This window comes from Arachis stenosperma, chromosome 10 (genome assembly GCF_014773155.1).
Source record: "Arachis stenosperma cultivar V10309 chromosome 10, arast.V10309.gnm1.PFL2, whole genome shotgun sequence".
Lineage (NCBI taxonomy): Eukaryota > Viridiplantae > Streptophyta > Magnoliopsida > Fabales > Fabaceae > Arachis > Arachis stenosperma.
This window is the reverse complement of record NC_080386.1, coordinates 125,541,647-125,567,700: the sequence shown is the minus strand read 5'-3', so window position 1 is coordinate 125,567,700 and position 26,054 is coordinate 125,541,647. Positions and strand designations below refer to the sequence as shown.

Genomic DNA, 26,054 nt, shown 5'->3' with positions numbered 1-26,054 from the left:
TTTGGCCAAAATGAAGAAGGTTAATTATTAAGTACCCTTTTTAGTATACTTTATTTGTATTTTCAAGTTTTTTATTTTAATTTTGCAGATGTTACCTATGCTAATTAGCAGATGAAATCTACCAAAAGAAGTATATAAAATCTAGAGGCAAAATAAAAGAGAAATAAAAGTTTTCTATTTGAGAATAGGTTATTAGCTAGCTGTGAGGTTTTGCAACGTGAGGATGTCAATTGAAGATCCTTTTGCAAATTGGATTCCTACAAATCTACAATTATATAGTATATTGGGAAATATCAAGTATATAAATACTAAATTATTGTTAGTATGCTCTTTCTGTTCACCGCAATTTGGAACACAGCCTCGTTTAATTCCTTAGTAAGCCACAGATACACTGTAGAATATAGTATTCATTATTAAACATTAAACACTACCTAGTATGCATATGCGTTATTAAGATTATGTAGAACATATTTCATATCTTTATGCACAAGTTCCACTTTTCAATTTACAACCACACTTGCATTTTTACTAAATTGAAACCACAAGGAGATTGAATGCTCTTATAACTCTTACTGGATTCAATGTTTTAATTCATGTTCCTACAAGGGGCCAAGGGATCAAAGTTTGGCCAGAATCGAAGAAACAGAACAAAAACTGTTGTGTTCTTTGGCATGACAATATCCAAAAGACCAAAAACCAAAATACAACCAAAATTAACTTTGTTCTCGGCTCAAAGTCCCTCAAAGAACCTAATGTGATCTTCAAAAGTCTCTCCATGTCTTATTTTGCTCACAGATCCATCATCCTCAACCTAAAATATACAGAATAATACATTTTTATTCATAATATTTAAAAAAAAAATCAAAGAATAACTTAATGTAAACCTCATACCAACATGACATGAGCTTTCGCAAAAACTTGTATTACTTTCCCTAATTTATTTCCTTGATGTACAGCATTCAAATTATTTTACTCAAGGCCTTGGAAAAAATTTAGAGAGCATTAAGAAGGATCTTATTTGACAGTGATTTAATAATAAAATGCATTGTATTTTCATTACGAATATCAACGTGCATTATCCACCCAAAATACCGTACTTTGCGCCCCATAAATCATAAAAAATAAAACATAAAACAAGCAAATAAAAATAAGAAAAAGCATTTCCATACCCAATATTCAGGAGGCCTCATCTTTAGATTGTATGTTGATGCCATGCTCATGCAGTAAGCACCAGCATCATGAACAACCAGACCAGCACCCTGCAGGTGAAACTCGGTTTTAGATGGTACACTATCAACAAGTTGTCATTTTTGTCATAATCATCAGTCACTAGTTATGTTAGTATAATAGTATATTATTTATGGTGCAAATATTAAATATAGGACTTATGCATTGTATCACCTTGGCTGGAGTTGGGAGTTCTCTTCCTTTCCCTAAGAAATCTGCAGACTCACAGACAGGCCCAACGACATCAAAGGTCAATATCTCAGCATCTGCTGTGGCGGGGGAAACCAGCTCTATATGCTGCAATTGAAAAATGAGATGTCAATGAACATTTATGGAAAAGAAATTGAACGTGTTGATATTAAGTATTATAAACTACCAAATTGAAGAAACTGAACAATATGAGTGCCCTTTGGCCAGAGAGATCCAACCCTCAAAAGTTGCAAGATTGTTTGTAAGCTTTAAAAGGAATGCAGATATTGACATCCACAACAAACAATAATATATTAATATGTGAATTTCTCATAGGCGTAGCACATCATGTTATTTAAAAGCATATGTACTATGATCTAGGACTTTTTATTGTCTCCAAATTATCCACAGGACAAAGGAGCAAGCCATCAGAAAGAAAATTTTATGAATAAAACAATGTGTTACATACATTTGACAATACAAGAGTAGCTTGCTTGAACAAAATTACCTGGTAAGCATCATACAAACTAGGACGAATAAGTTCAGCCATGCTTCCGTCAATCACAACAAAGTTTTTGGACCCATTAGTTTTGACACCTGTCACCCGGTTAACTAAACAGCAGGTGTTTGCAATAAGTGATCTCCCTGGTTCAATGATGAGATTGAGATCACGGGAAAGAACGAGCTCCCGTACCTATGCGAATCGTGAAAACGGGAATTAGCAGGGCTACTTTAGGTGTGCAAGTAAATAATATAATACTACTTATTCTATGATAAGGAATGTCAAATTAATTGGCATTATTAAGAACAAAGCTGCTGACCAACGATTTTTAACATACACAATCATGAATATGCAAGCACCTTTTGTAGCAACATTTACCACATGTATACCAAGGTAAATGCACGAGACAACTGAGAGAAGACATCTAATAATGAAAAATATGATATGATACATTGAGTCCTTAGCAACTAGCACTAGTGTTCTCTCATACTGTTATTGTATATAATTATTAAACTTATACTAATGTAATAGCTCTCCAAGGGCTGATTTTCCACATGTCCATGCATGGTACATAATGCTTCATTTTTTATCATATTATATTGGCAATGCCAATTTATCGCAAAAATAATGTGATAAATAATGCATGAGATATGGGTGCGGTACTCACAGTATCAATGAGATCCCTTGGGGTCGGAAGGACAGCGTCAGAATGATAATAGTCTATCCCAAGTCCACCACCAATATTTAAGTAGTTAACTTCAAAACCTTGATCTCGGATTTGGTCAATGTAGTTGATCATAATAACAGCAGCATCCCTAAAGATGTCTACCTATAAAAATAATATAAAATATGCAACAATGTTTTCAACAATTATATCTAAGCAGAGATTAAGAACCACATGCAAGTGTAGAAGTGTAGGAGAAAAAACTGGGTAGGAGAAAAATACACCCAAAAGTCACAAAGCAGAAGAAGAGGAAGGAACAAGGTTTCAGGATGTACCTTGGTAATTGTTGACCCAAGATGGCAGTGGGCACCTACAAGCTTAACCTCATTAGGATGCCCCTTTATAGCATCTAAAAACCACTGCAGCTTCTCATTTCTAATGCCAAATTTAGAGTTCTTATTTCCAGTGGCAACATAAGGATGGACCTAAGCAGAAAAACAAAAGTCTCTTAAGATATTTTCAGAATAATAAACAGGACATCATACATACAAATGAGTATACTACAAATTTAGAGGTGTCAAGTTGGACATAGCAGTTAATCACAAAAATAGCAGCAAGAGGGTGAGAAACCACAATAGCAATTGAAATGGAAGGTTATACCATTTCATTGGAATAGAACAATGTCATTACTTATGAATGTTGCATATTGACACAATGTTAATGCGGGATGCTTGTGCACCGGGCTGTCCTTTGCCCTTTGTCAACCCTATTAGTTAACTTACCATTTTAGTAAAAAATCAAACATGAATTGTATGAATACCTTACTCCTACCTATAATCCACTAGTCATGCTTGAAAATCAACTCTAACATCTTATCCATAAAGCCTTAAAATCTATATACATTCCATACCTGTGGATCCACATCAGGGTTGATCCTAAGTAAAACATTGACCCTCTTTCCAACAATTCTTGCAGCGGCAACGATGTTTTCAAAGTCAAATTCGCTGTCAATGTTGATAAACACACCTTCCTGTGCAGCAATTATCAAATCCTCCAAAATCTTCCCATTCCCATTAAAGATACACCTAAGTTACCAACAAATACAAAAAACAATCACATTTAACAAAAAAAAAAGCTCAAACCACAGAGAAACCAATGCAACAAGTTCGAATTGAATCCAAACCTTGTGGGGTCGAATCCAGCACGAAGAGCAAGCCTAAGCTCGTTACCACTAACAAGCACAGCACCACAACCCAAGTGCTTCAAATGCTCGAGAATCTTCAAGTTATTGTTTGCCTTAATGGCATAACCAATAACAGAGTTCAAACCTTGCAACGCATCCTTATAAGCCTCAACGTTTCTTGTAATCTGGGGCTTACTGTACAAGTAGAAGGGTCTTCTATCCACGGATTCCATGATCTCTTGGACCTTAACGGTCTCGCAGTAAAGGTAGCCGTCATCGGATTTCGTGAAACAGTGCTTGAAATGGGTCTTCTTTTCTGCAGGATTCACCAGAGGAGTCTTGGCAGCGTTAACGGCTCTGAGAACGCGGGGTTTAAGGGAAGCTTTGAGGGGAAGAACTAGGTTTTGGGGAAATGGGGATTTGGAAAAGAAAGGGTTGCTGAAATTCAAGGTTTTTGGAATGGAAGGAGATTGAGAAACGAGGTGTGTGCTTGCCATGGCAAGTAACTGTGTTCTTCCTTCTTTGCTCTCTTTGCCGACAAGGCTTGGAACGAAGCTGTGAGATACTGCATGTTATAAAGTCAAAAGTCAAGACCCTTGCAATTTTCCTATGTTGTTTGGGCTTCATAGGCCCATTTTGTTTTTGTGTTTAGATTTCCACCTACCTTGTTTGGGCTTCACAGGCCCATATTGCCCTAAGCCCTAACTATCAGCCTTAAAATACTACATAAAATATCATCATCAACCAAAGTCTTAACTTCTCCAGTTATAAATTTAAAACAAGGCTTATTATTACTTTAGCTAAGAGCACTCTAGATTGGACAAAAATAAAGTGTTAACTTCTCCAATTATATGTTTAAGAGTTTTGTGATACAATAAGAGTATCAAGCACCAACTTATAGCAAAATGTACTATCAAGGATACATATACTCATGTTTTGCGTGTTTGTTGCCACTTTATTTGGCTAATCAAGTTCAGTTTTAAAGTATAAAATCCTAAAGGTTCTAGGTGATTTCTTAACCAATAAATCAAATTGAATAATAATGTCAAACAGTTAAATTTTAAGTCAAAAAGTGAGGCTTGTTGGTATTAAGTATAAAGTGAAATTAACAACATTCAAACTCATTTTAGTGTTTTCCTGTATTCAATGGTATTAACATAGACGGAAATGATGATACCTGATTTCTTGGTTTCTAAGAGCTAAAACAGTAAAACATAGTTATTAAAATATCAGTAAGATAATATTATGTGTTTGTTTGGACGCTATTATTTTGATAAAAAAAAGATATTTTTTATTGAAAAAAGATCTTTTTTTTGTAGTATGTTTAGGGCTTGTTTGGTTGAGCTTTTAAGAAAAGATTTTTTTTCGAATTATCTTTTTTTAAAAGATCTTATAGAGAAGTAAAAGTAATTTTATGTTTGGATATCTCATGTAAAAAAGTCTTTTTATCTATCAATTATGTTTGGGTATAACAATATAAAAGTACTTTTTTGTTTATTTATTACATGAAAACATCTTTTTTTTTAAGAAAAAAAGATCTTTAAAAAAAAAGATGTAAATTACAGTTTCTCAAAAAATATCTTTTTTTGATTTTATTAGTGATTTTACTTTTACTACTAGAAATTTGACAAACACGTTAAAAAATAAAAAAAGATTTTTTTCATTGAAAAAAGATATTTTTTTTAACAAAATAATGGCGTCCAAACATGCACTTAGTAAATTTTTAATAGTAAAAGTAAAAATACTAAAATCAGAAAAATATCTTTTTTGAAAAACTATCATTTATATATTTTTTTAAAAGATCTTTTTTTTTTAAAATGATATTTTTCATATAATAAATAAATAAAAAAATATTTTTATATTGTTATACTCAAACATAATTAATAAATAAAAAAATCTTTTTAAATGAAATATCTAAATATAAAATTACTTTTACTTTTCCATAATCTTTTAAAAAAAGATTACTCGAAAAATGATCTTTTCTCACCCAAACAAGCCCTATGTTATGAGTTCATTTTAATACACAATTTGTCACATTTTGTGATTAAATAATTAAACGGAAAAGCTCTGCATACAAGCCATTTAGGGCTTGTATGCTTTACAAGTTTATTAAACAATAAATTTAAAATACGCGCTCCTCCACGTACGTTGATTACACGCGCTATATAATATGCCGCGTATATCTAACTTCCAAATTTAAAATATTTGTTTCCTTCTTCGTTTTCGTTATTTTGAGATTTGGTTGTTCTTCTTCTCGCGCGTCTTCCCTCATTCTTCTCCATCGATCTTTTCCTCTTCTTTTCTCACTGGTATGTTCTTCGTTTACGTTATCTTTTTCTCTCTCTGTAACTCGAGCTTCGTTTTCTCTTTTGATTTGTTGTTTTCTGAAATCAAAGTTCGAACTCGTTTTGAAGATAATGGATCCTTCAAGCTCAGATTTTGTGCTGAATCCAGGCGATGTGGATTATGAATTTGAATCTAACGAAGTTCCTGAGGTTTGATTTACAGTAATTTGTATAGCATTGTGTAGTTTAAAAATTGCTGAACATTGTTTAATTACCTGGAATTTATAGCAGACGCTCGGGTGTAGATCAATTCTTCTTTGGGTGTATTTTAGCTATAAGTGTGGGTGTATATACACTTTACTGGTTTTTTGTTATTTTTAATTGAGTTGTTGTTGTTCAGGTGTATTATATCAGACATGATTGGGTGTGTTTTTAGTTTTTGATATGGTGTATTCTGCAGCCTGTGTATTGACAGTTTATGGCTTTAAAGGTCATTCTGTAGTTGAGTTGTTTCGGTTCGGGTGTATCATATTAGACATGATTGGGTGTATTTGTATCATATCTATGGGTGTATTCACAGTTCTGACACGGTGTATTGTGCAGCCTCTCTCAGTTGTTGATGACGAGCTTGTTCCGAAGGTCGGAATGACCTTTACGACCCTTGAAGATGCCGGAAAATTTTACAGGAACTACGCCAAGGCTGCAGGTTTCTCTACAAGAGTTCGGTGTACAAATAGGAAGGGAAACGAGATTAAGAATCAACTGATTACATGTAGCAGAGAGGGAAAATGGAAATCTAAAATATCTCCAACCGAGAAGACCAATCCGACAGCCGGTTTAAACTGTCCTGCAAGAATTTATATACACATATTGAAGGATGTCGGTGCTTGGATCATTTCAAAGGTTGTGCTGGATCATTCACACCTCTGCTGTCCAAGCAAAGCAGAGATGCTCAAACAGCACAGGGAACTAAGCATGTCCATTCGTCGTACGATAGAGAATAACGACGAGGCCGGTATCAGACCAAGCAAAACCTACCAATCATTTGTTGCGGCTGCCGGGGGTCACCGCGAGTTAAATTTTATCGAAAAGGACGTGAAGAATTACATTACCAGGGAAGTGCGGAATGTTTCCGAACAAGAAGATGCAAAGGAATTCGGGAAATATTTCTTAAGAATGAAAGAGAAGAATCCGAATTTCTTTTTTGAGCTCGAACTCGAGGAGGATCAATCAATTAAGCTGGCTTTTTGGGCCGACGCAAGAAGCAGAGCCGCCTTTGAGTATTTCGGAGACGTCATTTCATTCGACACAACCTACAATACAAACAGGTAACAAAATGTCCCTGTTTATGATGCTAAATTAATTTATTTTTACGAATCCGCGGCAGAGGTGTATATTGGCTGTTTCATTGGGTGTATTCGAAGCATTTGTTGGGGTGTACCTAATGATTTTGCATTCTGGACCATGGTAATTCGTTTCAGGTATAATTTGGTCTGTGGTTCTTTTGTCGGGGTGAATCACCACGGTCAGTCAACACTTCTCGGATGCTCTTTGATGAAGAACGAAGAAATTGATTCATTCAAATGGTTATTTCAATGCTGGCTTCGTTGCATGGGAGAAAACGCTCCGAAAGGTTTTCTCACCGATCAGTGCGCATCAATGAAAAGGGCTCTAGAGGCCTGTATGCCAACAACAGTTCACCGTTGGTGTATTTGGCACATCATGAAGAAGATTCCAAGCAAATTAAACGGGTACAAGGGACATGCCGATATCGAACAACAAATGAGCCATGTTGTTTGGAACTCTCACAGCAAAGACTCATTCGATAGGAATTGGAACGATTTTCTGGTGAATTTTGGTCTTGCGGACAACAAGTGGCTTTCAGGTAATGTGTTTTTAAAATCTGCAGCAGAGGTGTAAATTGTACGATCTCTCGGGTGTATTTTACTGTGTGTGTTTGGGTGTATTATGCAGATCTGTACGAAGACCGTCACATATGGGTTCCTATCTATCTGGACCACCACTTCTGGGCAGGGATGAGAAGCACACAAAGGAGCGAGAGCATGCATTCATTTTTTAACAAGTACATCACCCGGAACAGCTCGCTCATTCAGTTCGTCAAACAGTACGATAATTGCCTCGGAAGCAGGGAGCAAGCAGAGAGAGAATCAGATGCTGCAGATTTTCATACGGTCATACCGTGTGCAACCAAATCCTCCATCGAAGCTCAGTTTCAAGATGCGTATACTCACGCAAAGTTTAGGGAAGTCCAAGCCCAATTCAGAGGAAAGGCGAATTGCATCACCAGATTAAAGAATTCCGCTCTAGGCTATTCAGTATACGAAGTCGCAGAACAAGTTTCCAGCTCAATATTCGACAAGTTCGCGGTTACCTACGACTCAGTTGCAGCTGAGGTAAAATGCCAATGCTTATTATTCGAGTCGAGAGGGATACTGTGCCGTCACGCACTAAGCGTGTTAAGCTTCGAACAAGTAAGCCAAGTGTCCCCTAAATACATACTGGAACGATAGAGCAAGAAGGTAAAGAGGCAACACACACACATCAAGAGCAGCCACGACGAGCCACTAATGGAGCCAAGAAGCAAGAGGTTCGACCAATTGGTTTTTCGTTCGCAAAATATTTGCGAATTTGCCTCCGAATCGGAGGAGCTGACTGCAATTCTGCACCGTGCGTACGATAACGTCATGTCCGAGATGGAAGCACTAAAAGGCAAAAGGAAGGGGACATCTTCTTTATCCCACGAAGACGCCAACTTGGAATCCGTTAACGAGCTTCAAAGCCCGCCAAGGATTCGAACAAGAGGACGTCCAAAAAACAGGCTAGGTTCAAAGCTGGAGAAACAGATTGCAAATGAAACAAAGAAGAAGAAGACGAAAGTTTTAAGCGAGGTAAATGTAATGTTCTTTAAATTTGTGGCGATTGAGTTTATTTTTCTAGTTAATAGTTTAGCTAATGCGTGAGTGTTATATTCAGATAAACCTGTTTGATGCTGCATCAGTGGCGCATTCAAGTTGCAACCAATATCAGGGACAAGTTATAAATTATCAGTTCAGGGTACCAGCAGCAGGGGATAACTCTTTGGGTGTATAGTTATAAAGAGTATGGGTGTAAAATCACTGTTACTTTTGGGTGTATTTTTGTTAATTGACAATTTACATATAGACACATATATAGATACATATAGAACAAAAGCTGTAAAAATTCACAGGTTATGGGCGTATATTTCAGTTGATGTTTTTTTTTCATATTTTAGTACATGTAATTCATTCATTTTGAATACAGCACAGACAATTGGGTGTATATTTTATTCAACCTCGGGTGTATTATTAGACTTGCGTTGGGTGTAACAGTTTATAATATGCGTATGCCTTGATTTTTTGCTTTATGTTTTACCACCTGTAATACAGTTTTTGAATACATCACAGACAGTTTACCAGCACAGATAGTTTAACTATGGGAAAAAATATAGATGGAATAGAAGTTGTTGATAAATGGCAAATATTTACATCATTTGTTCAATTTACAAACTACCCAGTTTCTATATCAGCAGAATTAATCTGACAAAACGGACTCAATAATACAGAGGATGGCTTCGACAGCCTTATAGCACTACTCTCTCTAATTGTCCGATCTCTCTGTGTATTCATCTCACTGAATAGTATCCGGGAAGCATACTCCACTCTATAGTGGTCCACCTCCTCCTACAATTAAAAAGTATGTTATGTTTAAACAGAAATATTAATTCAGTAAAGTAATACAGAGTTATATAGTTCTAAAGACAGTTACCTGTGTCCAATTATCCCATTCATACTTCCCCTTTTTAATGTTTTCCGGCTCTATTAACTCAAGCCACTTCATTACGTAGATAGCGCAGTCATAGCTGAAAGCGAAGAAAATAAATTACAAATCTCATTTAGGAAAGTTTAATGTTCAGAGTCACAAATTTATACCTTGTTTTTTGGCCTGAAATTTTAACATATGAGGCTTTAATTTCCTTCTCCTTCTCGCCTTTCTCGAGAGGTTTCCCGCCGGCATATGTTATCAATCTTGAAAATACATATCCCTTAAATACCAAAACAAATCAGTAATACACCCGAATGAATGGACAAGATACACCCAACTGAATATGGAATATACACCCAACTCAACCTTCAAAATAGACCTATCTATTAAAGTAAAGAAGACAGAGGCAACTTACAGTGAATTTATTAATGTCATTTCTCTCATCGCTTGGAGCTTTTTTGTGTAGCGGGTCAAGTATTTGACATTTTTGCTTTGTTGTATTTATCAGCCATAACCACCAATGTCCCGAGTGGCAAACAGGAGCAAAAATCTGAAGGATTGCCACATTTCAACAGTCTGTTATTTTATTTGGCATATAAGTGAATAAGCGTACTAACAAATTTACGAAACGAAAACTTACATATGGATGCGAACTTAATTTTTTTCTATCTATGAATTCAATGAAACTCGGGTAGGCTTCCACCCTGAATTCTTTGTTCGTTTTCGAGGATATGAATTCCCCCCTTGGGTGATCCGAAAGTGCCATGCTCTGCAAGAATTGCGATACAAGAAATGAAAAACCGAAAATACACAACATACACCCAAATCAAAGCACAAAATACACCCAAATCAAAACATAAAATACACCCAAAGTTCGTAGAAGTAACACTTACCACAATATCAGGGGGGAGACAGTATATTTGTTCCTGAAACCTCTTTTCATTTTTCTGGTTTAGGATGAGGCAGATGGCAGATACAATCTAGAAATATATGCCGAAATCAATTTTACATTAATAAACGTCGCAGTTGACTTTGGTGTAAAAACATTAATGTTAGTCTAAAATTACCTGAGATTCTATATCACTTTTTGCCTGGAGGGATGCAAGGTGCATTCTGATCAAAATGTATTCTCCTTGGCCAATCAGAGTGCACATCTCCTCATACTCGTTAGTATTGCCATCTGCGTCTTCCTTCAGTCTCGTCCCCCAGATGTAGCACTTTTGTTTCATATCATCCGGAATTTGATTTATTCCCCCAGGAGTTTCAAACTTTGCAGAACTTTCTCCCCCAGTCTCCCTCTGAATTTGTGGACTTTCGTCTTTTCCCTTTGACGCACTGCTTGCTAACTTTTGGACCAAACTGTCCAATTGTTCTAGCATAGTTGCAGTTTCTGGAGATTTTTCCCTTTCTGTCTCCTGCGTCGACGCCCCCTCCTGGTTTGAATCTGTCAATCTGAGGCTGAATGATGGCATCCCCGGATCTGTTTTAGGAACATAGGTTGCTGTCCGTGCCATCATCAACAGGGCAGCAACGTCCTCTGCGTCTGGATGACTGCATCATTATGTATAAGAATAAGAGTAAGAATAAGAATATACGGATGATAAGCAAAGATTGATTCTAGTCTAATGAACTTACATTTTTGTTGGAGCTGGGGGAAGCTTGGGTGTTGTTTCTTGAAGTTGTTTGGGGGTTTCAGGAGTGCTGCACAGTTACACAAAATTAATCAGGAAGAATATACACACAAACTGTTATCAAATATACACCCAAACTCTAAATAAATATACACCCAATATTATTTTCTTACGTTTCTCTAGCCCCTTCAATCTGTAGCGGGTTGGCTCGGAATCTGCGTCAGTGGTTGTTTGCTGGGATGCCGGCACAAAAAACTGGATCGGGACTCTAAACAAGAATAAAAATGAAAGGTTAACAACGTATTTGAAAATAATAAGGTTATAAGGTTGAAATATTCTTGGAAAACTCACATTGCAAGCGCTTCCGACGGCGTTTGTTCCCTAACAACCATCATATTGGAATCATTCGGAGTCAACCTAAAATACACCCAAAGAAGGTCAAAAAATACACCCGAACAATTCAAAAAGAAGACGGGCTTTGTTTTTTGAGAACTTACATAATTGCAGTTTTTGCTTTTTTTTGCTGCCTTTTTTTTCTTGAATAAAATAATAAAGGACTTTTTTTTCTAAAAAAAATATATACAGAATTAGAAGTAGAAGTTATTAGAAGAACAAAAGTAACGGTTATTTGAAAGAGAAATTACATGCTCTGAGACGGCTGGTTTACACTACTCTGTTCTGTGCGTGCTTGAGAGGAAGGATCATCACTTCCCAAGTTCACAGCCGGTAGTCTAAACAAATTTCATGTTATTCAAACGAAATATACATCCAACTTAGTAAACAAGATACACCCAACTTGATCCACAAAATACACCCAAATTGTATCACAGAATACATCCAAATCATGATAACAAGATTTTATTAAATAATAAAGCTTCTTACATTTCAGAGGACACATAGCGACCTTCTGTCGATCGCAGGTCAGCTTGGTTGTCCCTGCGAAACAAGATACAGTTATTAGCAAACAAAAGACACCAAAATCTCAAATACACAGCCCAGCAAGACATACCCCTCTGCAGCAGATTTATGAACATTTTTCCCTAGCCATTCATCAAGTTCGTCACTCGATATTTCATATCTCTCACTACATTCATAAAATAAGACGTTAACAAAAATAATTACGATGATAGACCGTAGTATAGCTTACGAGGTACTGTACCCGTCAAAGTATTGATCTTCTTCAGGAGGTGAATCCTCCACAACAACTTTTTCTTTTTTTGTGGTGTTCTGGGTGGAAAAAAAACAGTACCAATCAGAAATAAAAAATTAATTTTATCACAGAATTTTATCCAAAGAATTGCTTACTTTTTTGGAGTTGTTTTTGTTTTTTCTTTTTCTTCTCCTTCTTCCCAGGTGATGATTCTTCGCTCCTATAAGTCAATAAAAGACACTTCAGTTAATACACAAAATCTTTATAAAGAAGCCAAAAGAAAGGAGTAATAATTTCAGGACATTACTCATCACTTGGTTCAGATTCAGATTCTGAGTCAGAATCTGACTCCTCTTGCCTCTGCTTTCTTTTTCTTGAGTCCATTCTGGAAGGCAAACAATTGTCATTTAGAACATACTAAAAATACACCCAAATGAATTCACGAGATACACCCAACTAAATATACAATATACACCCAACGCAGCAAACGAAACACACCCTGCTTAATAAGCTACATACACCCAACGTGGACAAACAAAATACACCCAAACCGAAAAAGAAATTACACCCAAGTATGGTACTTACTTTTTCCCCTTTTTGCCGGGGTGTTTTCTTCCCGAATCCTCTGAGTCTTCTTGAGCCTCATACTCAGAGGTAGAAGTGTCACTGTCAGTAGTTTCTGTGTCCGAAGACGATGTTGGGCTCGCCTTCCTTTTTTTTGTTTTTTTTATTTCTTGTTTTTTTTCTTTTTTTTCTTTTTTTCTCATTTTTTCTCTTGTCTCTGCCAACTTCACAATCCCCTGAAACATGAGATATTTTAGTTAGTACCATTCGGGTAAATAAAATACACCAACTTATTATGATTACTCACCAAAATTTCCTCTCTCTCTGCATTCATTCTTTCCACCAACTGCTCCTTAGTCCAGTTGGAAATCCATGGCTTTGGTGGTCTTTCAACCCTATTCTTGCCTTTGTTTTTTGAAAGATGAAAGTAGATTATCATCAGGGCGAAGAGGCAGCCATTGATTGCCTTCTTCTTCTTCTTTTGATAGTCTGTTATGCCCTTGATCATGAAGGTCAAAACATGCCCCCCCAGTTTCTCTCCTCTATGCCGTCCATCTTAAAAATTGGGACCAGGTGCACGGGCGATATTTTGTTTATCGTCGTTGGCAAAAGGAACGCCATCTGTATGTAGAGGATGAATATCCTCTTGAACATCAGGCGTTCCTCTTCGTTGCCAACGCCGATTTCCATCATTTCATCGGTAAGACTTTTGAGGGTCTTACCCTGGAATCTTCTATAAATTATTTTGTCATCATCAGAAAGTTTCTTATAGTCAACTTTCTCAGGAAATAGATCTCCTACAAAAAGGAAGATAACAAAGCATCCAAGTCGGTTCAAATACACCCAAGCATCAGGTTAATATACACCCAAGCAACAACTTAATATTCATCTATAATTTTGAGCTAATTACCTGTTGCATTGATGCCAAGCGCATCACCTATTTTTTTTGGGGTTATTTGGAAAGAACCATATCCTGTCTTCAGTTTGTTCTCCCCAAGTTTGAAGTTGTTTGCCAGCTCCCTTAAGAGTTGGTGATCCACCCTCAGTGGTGGGATGTGCATCAACCCACCGAATCCAAGATCCCTCACAATCGCCTTCTTCTCCTCAGTCATGTTTCTGAACTTATCATTCAGGAGATGTGTGGCACATTTAAGGTCTTTAGTTTGGTTTCTTGCTGCCATTTTCTCTGAAACTAAAAATACACCCAAAGATATCAGTAATATACACCCATATATATATGACTCAGATACACCCATTGATAACAAAAAGATACATCCATTGATAACAGTAAGATACACGCATATATATGAGTCAGATACACCCAAAGATATTCGCAAGATACACCCATTGATAACAGTGAGATAAACCCATAGATATTATTCAGATACACCCGAAGATGTCAAACAAGATACACCCATTGATTACAGTGAAATACACCCATAGATATTATTCAGATACATCCATATAGATATCAGTCAGATATCACTCAACCATGCTTCAATATCAAGCCACATTACAAGGTTAAGCAGTTTACACCCCCGAATCTACGGAATAAACCCCCAAAAATCAACAAAAATAGCAGGAGAACTTAGAATAACAATGTAGAACGACGTAGAACTTAGAAGAACGACGTATAACTTAGAACAGTGTAACAAAGAAGCAAGAGTAATAGTAAACCCTAGAAGAACGACGTAGAAGAAAAGTAAAATATACAGTATTTTAATGGACTTACGTTGAGTATTCTTGGTTTGTTTTTTCTTCAGATTCTTCACAGAGAGGTTGATGGTGTTTTGATGCAGTTTTCGAACTACGATTTCTATATTTTGAAACTTGATTTTCGCTCGAAAATGATAGGGTTTCGTTGTTTTGAAAGTGCCTTGAGAAATGGAAGAAGTGGAAGAAGTGGAAGAGTCTGCCATACGTAACCGTTCGAATGTTGAGCGCGTGATTTTGACGCGCCATCTTATCTCTCTTCATGCGCGTGATTTCTGTTTGGGCTGGGCCAACTTGTTTGCTTGTAGGCTTGTATGTGTAGCAGGCCCGATAATTAAATTACAAGTATTCCTTTAGGAGCGATTTGTTTTGTTCTTTGGTTTATGAGTAGTTCACAGAAACTCAACCTGCCAAAGCAGGGACAATCCGTTACACACTGCTTGCAATACCGAAAACATCAACACATATCAAGAACATGCCATAACCTCGGAATTCATTTCAATACACAAAATGTTTTGTTTTACTATAATGTATTTTGTTTCAACGAGGTAACGTTCCACCTAGTTTTCTTTCTTTTCCTTTTCAGCATTCTCTTCTAACCTTGCTTTTATCGAATTCTAAGGTTTATCACGCATAGAATTTGACGATTTGATTCATGTTTCTCTCTTCTAACCCTACGCTTTACTACCCGTTCTTTTATAAGATTCTATTTGGATCATCGTTGCGTTGAAGAAATCATGTAATTTGGCTTTCAATATTTTTTCCTGTTAAAATAATTGTTTATTATATATCGATGCTAAGTATGAGTGGGATCATGCCATGTTTAATCACTGTATTTTGTGTAGATTGTATAACAAAGAAAATTTCTTGGCTTTGATGGTTATGCCTGTGATTTTGGTAATTTGACCTGAAGCATTAGTTCAAATTGCGGGGGTTGTTTTGTTTGTATCATCTTTGTGAAGCTTTGTGTAAGTTTATTTATTAAATGTAAGTGTATGTTTGTTCGTGCTTCCAGCTTTCGTAACTGTAGTTTACTCTTGAGTTTATCGGTGTTGATGTATTAGTTGCATTGGAGATTTGGAAGATTATTATGATTTGGCAATGATGATTGAATAGGGAGCATTTGTTTTGATGCTGTCATTGCGAAGCTTGTTGCCAGTAATGGTATTAATTCAGCTAACGCGGTAGTTATTTGTCCAGATCAGGGCAGTCTGTTTGGTAGGGCTACGACTTACATTTCGAAGAGTTGGTTTCATGTCTGAATCCGACGCATAGCTTCCTACTACCGTTGGTAAGAGATTGAAGTTCTACTTTAACTTTCTCTTTTTGGTCAGCAGACTCTATCTTCCATTTGTTTTATTATAAATCTAACAGGTTGGGCATTATATTCATATTTGTTGGAGTTGAAAATTTTGATATGAAGATATTATTTATACTGGTCAGTTGTTTTTTAGATGAATGGAACTCTTTTTCTTCACAAACTTCTTTCATTTTTCCCCCTTTTGGACATGGATATACTAATTCTGAAGTATTAACTCTTTCTAATTCTCTCCTTTGTTTCTATTGTAGTTGCTGATATTCTATTGTGGAGGCAATGGCAACCTTCCGTGGCTGTCATTGTTGTTGCAACAATTGCCTGGTTCCCGATTGATTGGACCAGTTTACCCTCTTTAACCATTTGTTCAGATGTCTTGCTGATTTTGATTGTACTCTTGTTTCTGCGTGCTAACTATGCGGCCCTTAGAAATAAGTATGACCAGTAATCCTTGTTCTGCATATACATGCTTTTCATCATTTTAAAGTGAACATGATCATTGCCTGTCTTATTTTATTTTAATTTTTAAATGCAGACAACCACCAACATTACAGAGCTAGTAATGTCAAAGGAGATGGTCAATAATGTAGCAGCTTCATTCCGGGTCAAGATCAACAATTTGCTCCTTATAGCACATGATATCACTATTGGAAAGGATTTCAGAATATTTTTTAAGGTTAGCTTTGTATTAAGTGTAGCAATTTAGGGATTGTGGCTGGGGAGTTGTGATATGAGAAGTTAGTGATTCAAGTATGAAGATCCGTTTTTTCCTAAAATAAACTAGGTTGAGCGTCATCTGTTTAAAAGGATAGCTGTTGTTAAATTTAAGAATGACTACTTACAGTTTCTAATGGGCTTATCAATCACGCAAAAATGTGATCTATATTAATACATTCCTTCAACCTGCATTGTTGAAGTGTTACCCTCAAATTCATCAGTTATTTTTCAAAAGTATATGTGCACTTGTTCTGTTATCATGGAAAATTTTAGTTTTGAGATTTGCTAACTGGGACATCCTTCTTTTCTCAAAACAAAATAAAAAAAGGATAACAGGAGGAGTATTTTGAGGTGGTATGTCAGCTACCTTTCTACTTCAACCTTGTTCATGGCCTACTTGTGTCTTACACTTTTATGCTTTGATTTAGTGATACAACTTTTTGCATTTAGATATTGGATTTTGTAGATATCAATTTGTGTACATGACTTGATGAATAACGAGCAGAGGTGATTCAGTTTATTGTTTACTTGACAGGTGGTAGCTTGTTTGTGGCTTTTGTCTGTCATTGGAAGCATCTTCTCTTTCTTCACACTCACAAGGTTGGTATGGTTGCATCTTAAGTTTATTTAATGTATTATAAATTTTGTACTAAATAATATTTAGGTGTTTCACTTGAACTTCTTTTGCCATTCCTTTCACTGCATTCTCTTATTGTCTTGTTTCTGGTGTGAGGTCAAAGTGGATTCGTGTCCATTCATTTGCACCCTAATTATTCTCAAACTTCCATTGCATTTTCATGGTTTCATTAAAGCACACACGTTTATGTATTTTCAAACTAGGTTGCATGTCATGTCATTGTTCCTATTTGACTTGATGCTTTTTGTTTGGCGCTGTACAGAGTCATTTTGCCATTTAAATATGAACACCCTTTGTATCTAACTTTATTTACATTTCTTCCTCTTTTATTGTGACAGGAACCCTCTTGATGTTTACTATCCCGGTGTTGTATAGCAAATATGGAAATTTTGTAGATAAATGTTGTGGAATGATAAATCACCAATTTTCAAAACATTTTAGAATTGTAAATGAGAATGTTTTCAATAGATTGCCACATAACATACCCAAGGACAAAGAGTCTTGATTTCCAGGATCCTTCAATTTATACTCTTTTGGAATCTTGCCACAATGTTGCCTTGTAAGTATGAAACATCTTTATAATGTAGATGTTGTTCTTGAATCAAATAGCTTGCACCCACTTTGATCAGATTTTGCACACATGAATTAGACAGTTTGCATTCACTTTAATGAGATTTTGCACACATGTATCAAACAATTTGCACCTAGTTTAATGAGATTTTGCACACATAACTTAGCATAGTTTGTATCCATCTGTGTCTGTATCTGAATGCCAGTATTACTGTTATTATGATTATGATTATGATTATTATTATTGTTATTATTATTATTTTCCAAACAAATCATGGTTAAATTGGGTGAAGATTTTTTTACTTTATGTTTGCAGAAATTGAAAGAATGTCGTTGTTCTCCTAATTTGGTTTTCACAACGATAAATTCACTTACAAGAGAACAAAAACTTGAAGTTGATAAAATGGGATTCTCATCCTTGAAGACTATTCAAGATTGGAAAGTTGATAGGCAGTTATTCCTCCACTTGCTAAAGCATATAACACAACAACAAGCAAACTGGAATTAGTGGTGGGGGATATCGATGTGACAACAGATAAAATTGGGGTAGATCTAGGATTACCTTCAATTGGTAAAAGCTTTCCGAAAGAAGAATGGACTTCAGAGCAAGAAAGATTGGTTGTCCCGTTCAAGTCTGTGAGAAGTCCATGGCTACAAGAAACGTTACATTCAAGAGAATGTAATGTTTCAACATCTAACAGGAGAGATTACTTTAGGAGAGCACTTACAATGTTCATTATTAACTCATTCTTGGCACCAAAAAGTAGTCCTGTCACATCCCCAAAGCACATACCTGCCATTGTTGATGTAGAGAACATCACAAGATACAATTGGACAAGAATGTCACATCCCCAAAGCACATACCTGCCATTGTTGATGCAGAGAACATCACAAGATACAATTGGACAAGAATTGGACAAGATTTGTGCATGATGAGCTTATGAAAAGGGTTTGAAAATTTCAAGAAAAAAATGCATTAAGTATTGATAGTTGTTTTTATGTTTTGATGGTAATCAATCTATTGTACTTATCTTTTTTTCATTTTTCGATTTCTCTTTTGATGATAATCATTACATTTACTATTTTGCTTGTAGATTATCTATTATCACAAAGACGCATTTGGAGATAAGGAAAATTATATAGGGCCTCCACCACCATGGATTGCTTATTAGGATAAAAAAAACTTGATAAAAAGTTGATACAGGAGTCATCAAAGTAAAAGTCAATGGTTTGTTTTATCTATTTTATCTTGTTAATTCAATATAGTCTTTTTATCTTGTCACATTCTTCTCTGCTTTTACAAAACCTTTGTTTGCGTGACTATTATTGTAGGGTATTGTTACCTTTTTAGTTAAGCAAGGTGTTGTTGATGCTAAATTTGCAAAGAACACAACACGAGCATCAACTAATTTGGCTAAAAAAAAGGGAGGCGAATGAGCTTAATAAAGATGATAACGCAATGAAGAAGAAGAAAGAAAGGTAAACAAATAAAGTTTTGGGTCGTTATAAATGAAAGGACTGAAGCATGAGTTTTATAAATACTTTGTACCACTAATTAAACTTTTGATACTACTAGATTTTTCTAATGTTTTGCTATTATCTTTATGTTAGCTTCAAAGTTCAGTAATTCTTGTTCTAAGGTCACCTTTTAAGTTTATGGATTGGTTTGACTTCTTGTTTATAGATTTGATGAAAAAAATAATGACAAAAAATATCAAAAGAAGGCAATGTGTCAGATGAGAAAAAAGATAAAATAAGGTAAAAATTAGTTTTGATTTATCTTTTATGATAAAAGAGAATGTAAAGTAAAATATAAAGTGTGCTTCTTTATAATGATGCAAAGTAAGATGAGGAGAATGATGTCAAAACAAGGTAAAAATAGTGTATAAGCTTCTTTATAGTTATGATTTCTTTTTTTATTTGTCGTGATGTAAATCTAATTATTGTTTATATTGATTTATAAGAGGGAAAAGATAAAAACAGTATGAGATCGCCAATGAAATTAGTGGAAGAAGCTAAACCAAACAAATTAATGACGCCTAACAATAGGAGTATAAATTATAGTTCTTAGTGTTTGTTGTTTTTTGTTTTGATTTTTTAGTGTAATTTTTGTTATGTAATACTACTTGTTATTATGAGCATTCCACGCTGTTTTGGCTATGAATTATGTGATTATATATGAGATTTTGCAACTACTTTAATGAGATTTTGGACACTTTACTTAGCATAGTTTGCACCTAATTTAATGAGATTTTGCACACATAAATCAAACATTTTGCACCCACTTTAATGAAATTTTGCATACCTCACTCAACACATTTTGCACACATGTATCATAACAATTTGTATCCACTTTAATGAGAGATTCTGCATGCATGACTTAGCATAGTTTGCAACTACATCCCTGTTATTTAGATTCTCCTTTCTCTCAAATTTAAATCTCATTTTTGTGTGCACACTTTAATATAATTTTTGTTTATATGTTTTATTTTTATGCTTTAAATAATGCAATAAAACCAAAATGAAGAGAAATAGTGCAAAGTACCGTCCAAGCATTTTTAGAAATAGAAGATCCTGATATTTATACACCTCCTCCAATCAAAAAGACACAAGAACGTGTGTAACTATCAATTCCATCATTCTTCTTAGGATAGATGAGAAAAATAAAATAGGAGAAGAAAAAAAGGTAATAGATGAGGAAAATAAAATAAGGAGAAAAAAAAGATGATAGATGAAAAAAATAAAATAGGAAAAGAAGAAAAGGTGACAGAGGACATTAAGTTAACAGAAGTAGATAAGGACAAGATATATTTTTGGGCAACAGACGATATGGTGAACAAGGATGAGACTGTGTGCATCTTAAAAGATAATACCTAGAGCAATGCTTGTTAAGGAGGATATCATATAAATGTTGTCAAGATATCAGATAAACAATATGGCTAGCTTTTTGACTATTACATGTTTCTATTTTATTTTTATATTTTTATGTGTATTATATTTTAGAATTAACATTACATTGTAACATGCAGTTCTGAATTATATGATCTTTTTTTTTTTAACAAATTAAGGTCACCTAACTTGGATGTCTATTGCATGAATGCTTTTGTTTTGGTATATATACAAATTACTTTTCCAGTTTCATAATTGGAGAGTTTAAATTTTATAATCTAACTATATCTTTATACATGGGGAGAGATATTCTTACATTGATTTTGGAAAAAATGGTGATAGCTTCCTTGAGAAAAAAGAAATTCTAAAATATAGATGGGAGTGTTTAACCCTTCAAATTTCAAACTCTTTTTTTGATATTTGTCCCCACACATGTTTTCCACCTTCTTATATTAATTATACCACTCATCCGTATGTAATCTTTTTCATGTTAGTGATATTAAATATTTATAATATAGTTATAGGTGTTGTACTATTATGACTATCATGGGTGGGTATATGTTTATGACATCCATAAAAATTTTTTTTATATTGGATTACTTGTGTAAAGAGTCCAAAGGAAAAAGAGTGCAATTAGACATATATGCGGTATATTTTCGTTTTACTCACATGATATTATATTATGTGGTGTAATAATTTTACTTATTAACAATGAACTTTTTTCCAAGTAAATTGATTCAACAAATGGTCTCAAAAATCTATGTCGAACTATGAGTTGCAAAAAAAATATCTGATTCCAATTTATTTAAATGTCCTTAGACAATCAAATAAGTAAGCATAATATTAATTATGTTATATTATAAATAACATAAAAATGTAAATGATAAGACTAACTAAATTCTAATTCAATTGTTTTTCTAGTCATGATCGTAGATTGTTTGTAATAAAATAGGTAAAAATGTGACACCCTAGTAATATCGAGACTAATCTGTCCAATATGACAGAATGAGAGGAAGTAAATATTTTTTTGTATAGTTTTTATTTTTGCCATGTTGGACACATTAGTCTTGATACTACTAGGGTGTCTGTAAACCCCGCTAAAATCGGTATATAATTAGTCAATAAATCGAATTTTCAATAGGAAAATTAAATACGCAAAACTGATATCAAAATAGGATAGAGCTTGTCGAAACGAGAATTTTGATACCAATTTCGAAAAGTCTGGCCCAAGATTGGGCCAGATGGGCCGAACTGGTTGAACCGGACCCAAAATGGGCCCAAGGCCCAACCAAACCCAATCCATTAAAGAGGCACAGCTTCTTATTTCCCTTCTTCTTCATTATTCACGCTGAGAAACATTTCTTAGGGGGAAAAAGAACACAAGCAAAAACCTAACCCTCACTTTAATTTCAAATCCATGTAACTTTTGATCCGGAGCTCCGATTGACGAACCGTTTGCGACCTCGCGTTCACCGTGACGAGCTCTATGAAACCCATGGAACAATTTGGTAGGTAACTCATTATTTCCTTCTCAGCCAGCTTCTCCTAATTTCGGAAATTTATGAACAATTAAGTTAAAAATTGTTCAATTCTTGTGTTCTAGGTTCAAGTTAGCTTCCGGAACTTGTGGGCTCAAGCTATTGAGCATATGGGTATGGTAAGAACACCCTAACCCTAGCTCAATCTTGTTTTAGTAATGGAGAACTGAAATTGGAATATGTATATGTATTAGGTGTAGATTAAGTGGGTATATATGCATTGGGAATATTTAGAGGCTTGTTGGTGATCAAAGCTTAGTTTGTGGCTATTTTACTTGAGCTTGAAGAGGCTGTAATTTTGTGTTGAGAAGCTGCCTTGGGTGAATTAAGTGATCGGCCAAGGTATGGTTTAAGTTTCGCACGTTTAATATTTACGGTGTTGTGAAAACTTAGGTTAGAGGAACCATAGAATAAGTTGAATTGTTTGTTGTATTTAATGATTAGCCTTGTAATGTTATTGGAATAGATCTGTTGGTGGATATATATATTGGAAAGTATGATGTGTTAAAGTTATTAAAGGTGTGCTCTTATATTTATTTATGATGGATTAGGATTGGTGTTTGTTAATAATGGTGTAGAGTGGTGTTGTGGTAGTATTGTATTTGCTGTAACTAATTATGTAATGATTGGAATTGCATGAGACCAAGTCTGGGCTAAACTTGGGAATATAAGGAACTAAACTGAAAAATTTGGGACCTTTTTGTTAAATATACCATTTATGGCAAATTTTTAAAGTTAGGTTGTTAAATCTGTCCTGCAGCAGAAAAGATCAAACAGGGCAGCAACTTGTTTGTCTTGCTGCGACTTCTACGAGTTGAGTTTTGGAGCGAAACCAATTTTGTTATAAAATTTGATTAACTAGCTTTATTTCTCTAAAATTTTAGAATTTTAAGAGTTAAGGATTGGGAGCTGTGAATGTTTGAATATTGATGGTCAAAATTGAAAAGAAACAGATTTTGCCTCATTTTTACTTAACTTCCAGGTAATGTAACTTTTTCATTAAAAATGGTATTGACTCAGAACCAATTGAGAAAGAAACCTGGATGAGTAAAGTTTAACTACATTACTTTTCAATGTCATTGGATTTATCTTGAATTTTATATTGAATTTTGAATATCACGTGCTGCTGCTGTTTTTCTGGTTTTATGCACTGCAGAGCAGTCACGGTTTTTCCTTTATTTCCAAGGCTAGAAAAATCAGAAAATTATGATATTTAGTTTGTTAGAAAGCTTATTTCAATATGAACGCCTGGACATAAAGTTTGTGCAATTCTGAGTTCATTTGTTATATTAAAAACAGCAAAGAAAATAGAGTGTCGAGGATGTCTTAGTGATAGTCATGGGTTCGAGAAGTTAAAGTTTAATCTTCATGTGAAGTGATTGGTTTAATGTTAGAGTTGGGTTGATTTAAAAATTATTCGATATTAAGAAGTTTGAGAAGAATTTGATAAATAGTTTGGTCAGGATCTGGAAAGGGTAATCAAGATGAATTATAAGAGAATGACGATGAGAAATGTGAAAGGGAGGTTGTTAATAAAAGGAGTTAATGTGCCATGGCTTGATGAATGATTAAATAATGATTATGACTATGAAATGGCTTATGAATGATGATATCTGAGATACGAGTTCCCTGGGTAAAAACCGTGGCTCGCCACCACGTGTTCCAGGTTGATTCTCGATACTCTGTTAACCCTACGTCGTAAGGGTGACCGGGCACGTATAAATTCCCGGGTATGGATAGCCCCCATTGAGTGATTTTATGAAATATGAATGTGAACTCTATGCATAGACTCTTGGGGATGCGCGACGGGGGACAGTCTAAGGTTTTCGGACTTGTCGGGTTGGCTGGATAACCGACAGATGGGCCCCATCAGCCATAGGACAGACATGCATCATATGCATTTGTTTGCTTTGATTGCTATGCATTTCCTGGGTTTGCCTAATTGATTTATATCACCTGCTACCTGCTATACTTGCTATTTGTACTATCTGCTCATTACTTGTGCGTGAACTTGTTTGGTTGCTTGTTTTTGTTGCATTGTGGATGATGGAGGGATGGAGGAAAGGAGAAATGGCTTGGTGTTAGATTAGGATTGAAATTGAGTAAGTTAGGCAGAACGTATTTCGGTTCAGTGGTTTGCTGTTAGGTTGAGTTTGAACTGAAAATGAAGGATTAACCACATGAACGTATTTCGGTTCGGTGGCTATTGTGATTTCGGTCCTATGCAGGTATGATTTCCGGTTCAGTGGTTTGCTGTTAGGTTAAGTTTCGGTTCGGTGGCTATTGTGATTTCGGTTCTATGCAAGTATGATTTTCGGTTCAGTGGTTTGCTGTTAGGTTAAGTTTGAACTTGAGTAAGTTAGGTAGATTTAGAATACCTACCCCTGTTTATGGCTTCTATTTTAATGCTTAAGTTGGATAATTGAATAACGGAGTTCTAGGATTGCCTATGGCATTCTCAGGACCGTATTTCTTATGCGCGTGGCACTTTTACCATGCTGAGAACCTCCGGTTCTTATTCCATATTGTATTGTTGTTTTTCAGATGCAGGTCGAGAGGCTCCTCGCTAGGCGTCTGGATCCTGGAAAGCGAAGTAGTTCCTGGGTGTATTTTGGGTTCTATTTGTATATATGTATATATGTGTAGCTTACTCTCCAAGTAACTTATGTATGCTGCTCCTCTTAGAGGTTGAGGGAGAGATAGGAGTTTACTTCGGTATTTTGGTGAATTTTGGGGACACTTATGTATGTTTATATGTATATATGTATCCTCCGGCCAGCCTTAGCTTCGCAGGCTGAGTCAGAGGCTAGTTATGCTGTTCCTTGGCTTTTCTTTATCCCTTCGTTTATTGTTCTATCATATTCCTATTAGGTTTCTTAGCACGCAAGTAATCCTATTCCTTGAGCGTTGCGCTTTTTATTTTGCGACTCTTGTTTACCCACTTTGTTTCAAGGCTCCTAGTATATTAATTTTTTTTTAGTATTATATGTATATCCTTACCCTTAGAGGTCTGTAATACCACACTACCTCTGTTCTATGACTTAAGCGTAAAACATTGTGTAGTAGGGTGTTACATTATGGTATCAGAGCAGTTCGTTCCTATAGAGCCTGAGGGACGGAATGATTATGCCTCTGGGCATACTCTGGGTGTCTATACATGCTATTTAGGGTATCTAACTGATATATGAGGCATGAATGCTCATGAGCATGCATTTGGGACTGTGAAATACTAAACTAGAGATATTGAGACTGATCACCTTGATATCACTTGTTTGGTGTGAACAGGAACCAAATGGCATCTCGTGGGCGCGGTCGTGAGTATAATCGAGGTCAAAGACGGAGAGCTAATGAGGTAACCATACCAATAGATAGTTTGACCGATATTGTGACCGCAATGACGAGTGTTGCTGCTGCCATTGGTACTGTTGCTGTCGCGACCATCCGAGTAATGGATGGGATGCAACCACAAGCTGGAA

The 26,054-nt window shown here is 35.4% G+C and overlaps 1 protein-coding gene, 1 long non-coding RNA gene and 1 pseudogene across 2 annotated transcripts; 2 read left to right on the top strand and 1 right to left on the bottom strand.

Annotated features, from left to right (window-relative positions):
* Nucleotides 1-546: 546 nt before the first annotated feature.
* Nucleotides 547-4,321, bottom strand: LOC130954906 (diaminopimelate decarboxylase 1, chloroplastic-like). Its single transcript, XM_057881677.1, has 8 exons — nucleotides 3,766-4,321; nucleotides 3,493-3,667; nucleotides 2,918-3,067; nucleotides 2,586-2,747; nucleotides 1,925-2,110; nucleotides 1,402-1,524; nucleotides 1,170-1,259; nucleotides 547-811 (listed from the first exon to the last, which is right to left on the bottom strand). The coding sequence occupies exons 1-8, from the start codon at nucleotides 4,260-4,262 to the stop codon at nucleotides 731-733; spliced, it is 1,464 nt and encodes a 487-aa protein (XP_057737660.1). The 5' UTR covers nucleotides 4,263-4,321; the 3' UTR covers nucleotides 547-730.
* An 11,845-nt stretch (nucleotides 4,322-16,166) lies between these two features.
* On the top strand, nucleotides 16,167-18,086 carry LOC130954582 (reticulon-like protein B16; annotated as a pseudogene).
* A 4,300-nt stretch (nucleotides 18,087-22,386) lies between these two features.
* LOC130954069 (uncharacterized) lies at nucleotides 22,387-25,182 on the top strand. The gene is made up of 4 exons (XR_009076166.1): nucleotides 22,387-22,548; nucleotides 22,644-22,697; nucleotides 22,773-22,920; nucleotides 25,123-25,182. It is a non-coding gene; the product is annotated as an uncharacterized LOC130954069 (long non-coding RNA).
* The last annotated feature ends 872 nt before the right edge of the window (nucleotides 25,183-26,054 follow it).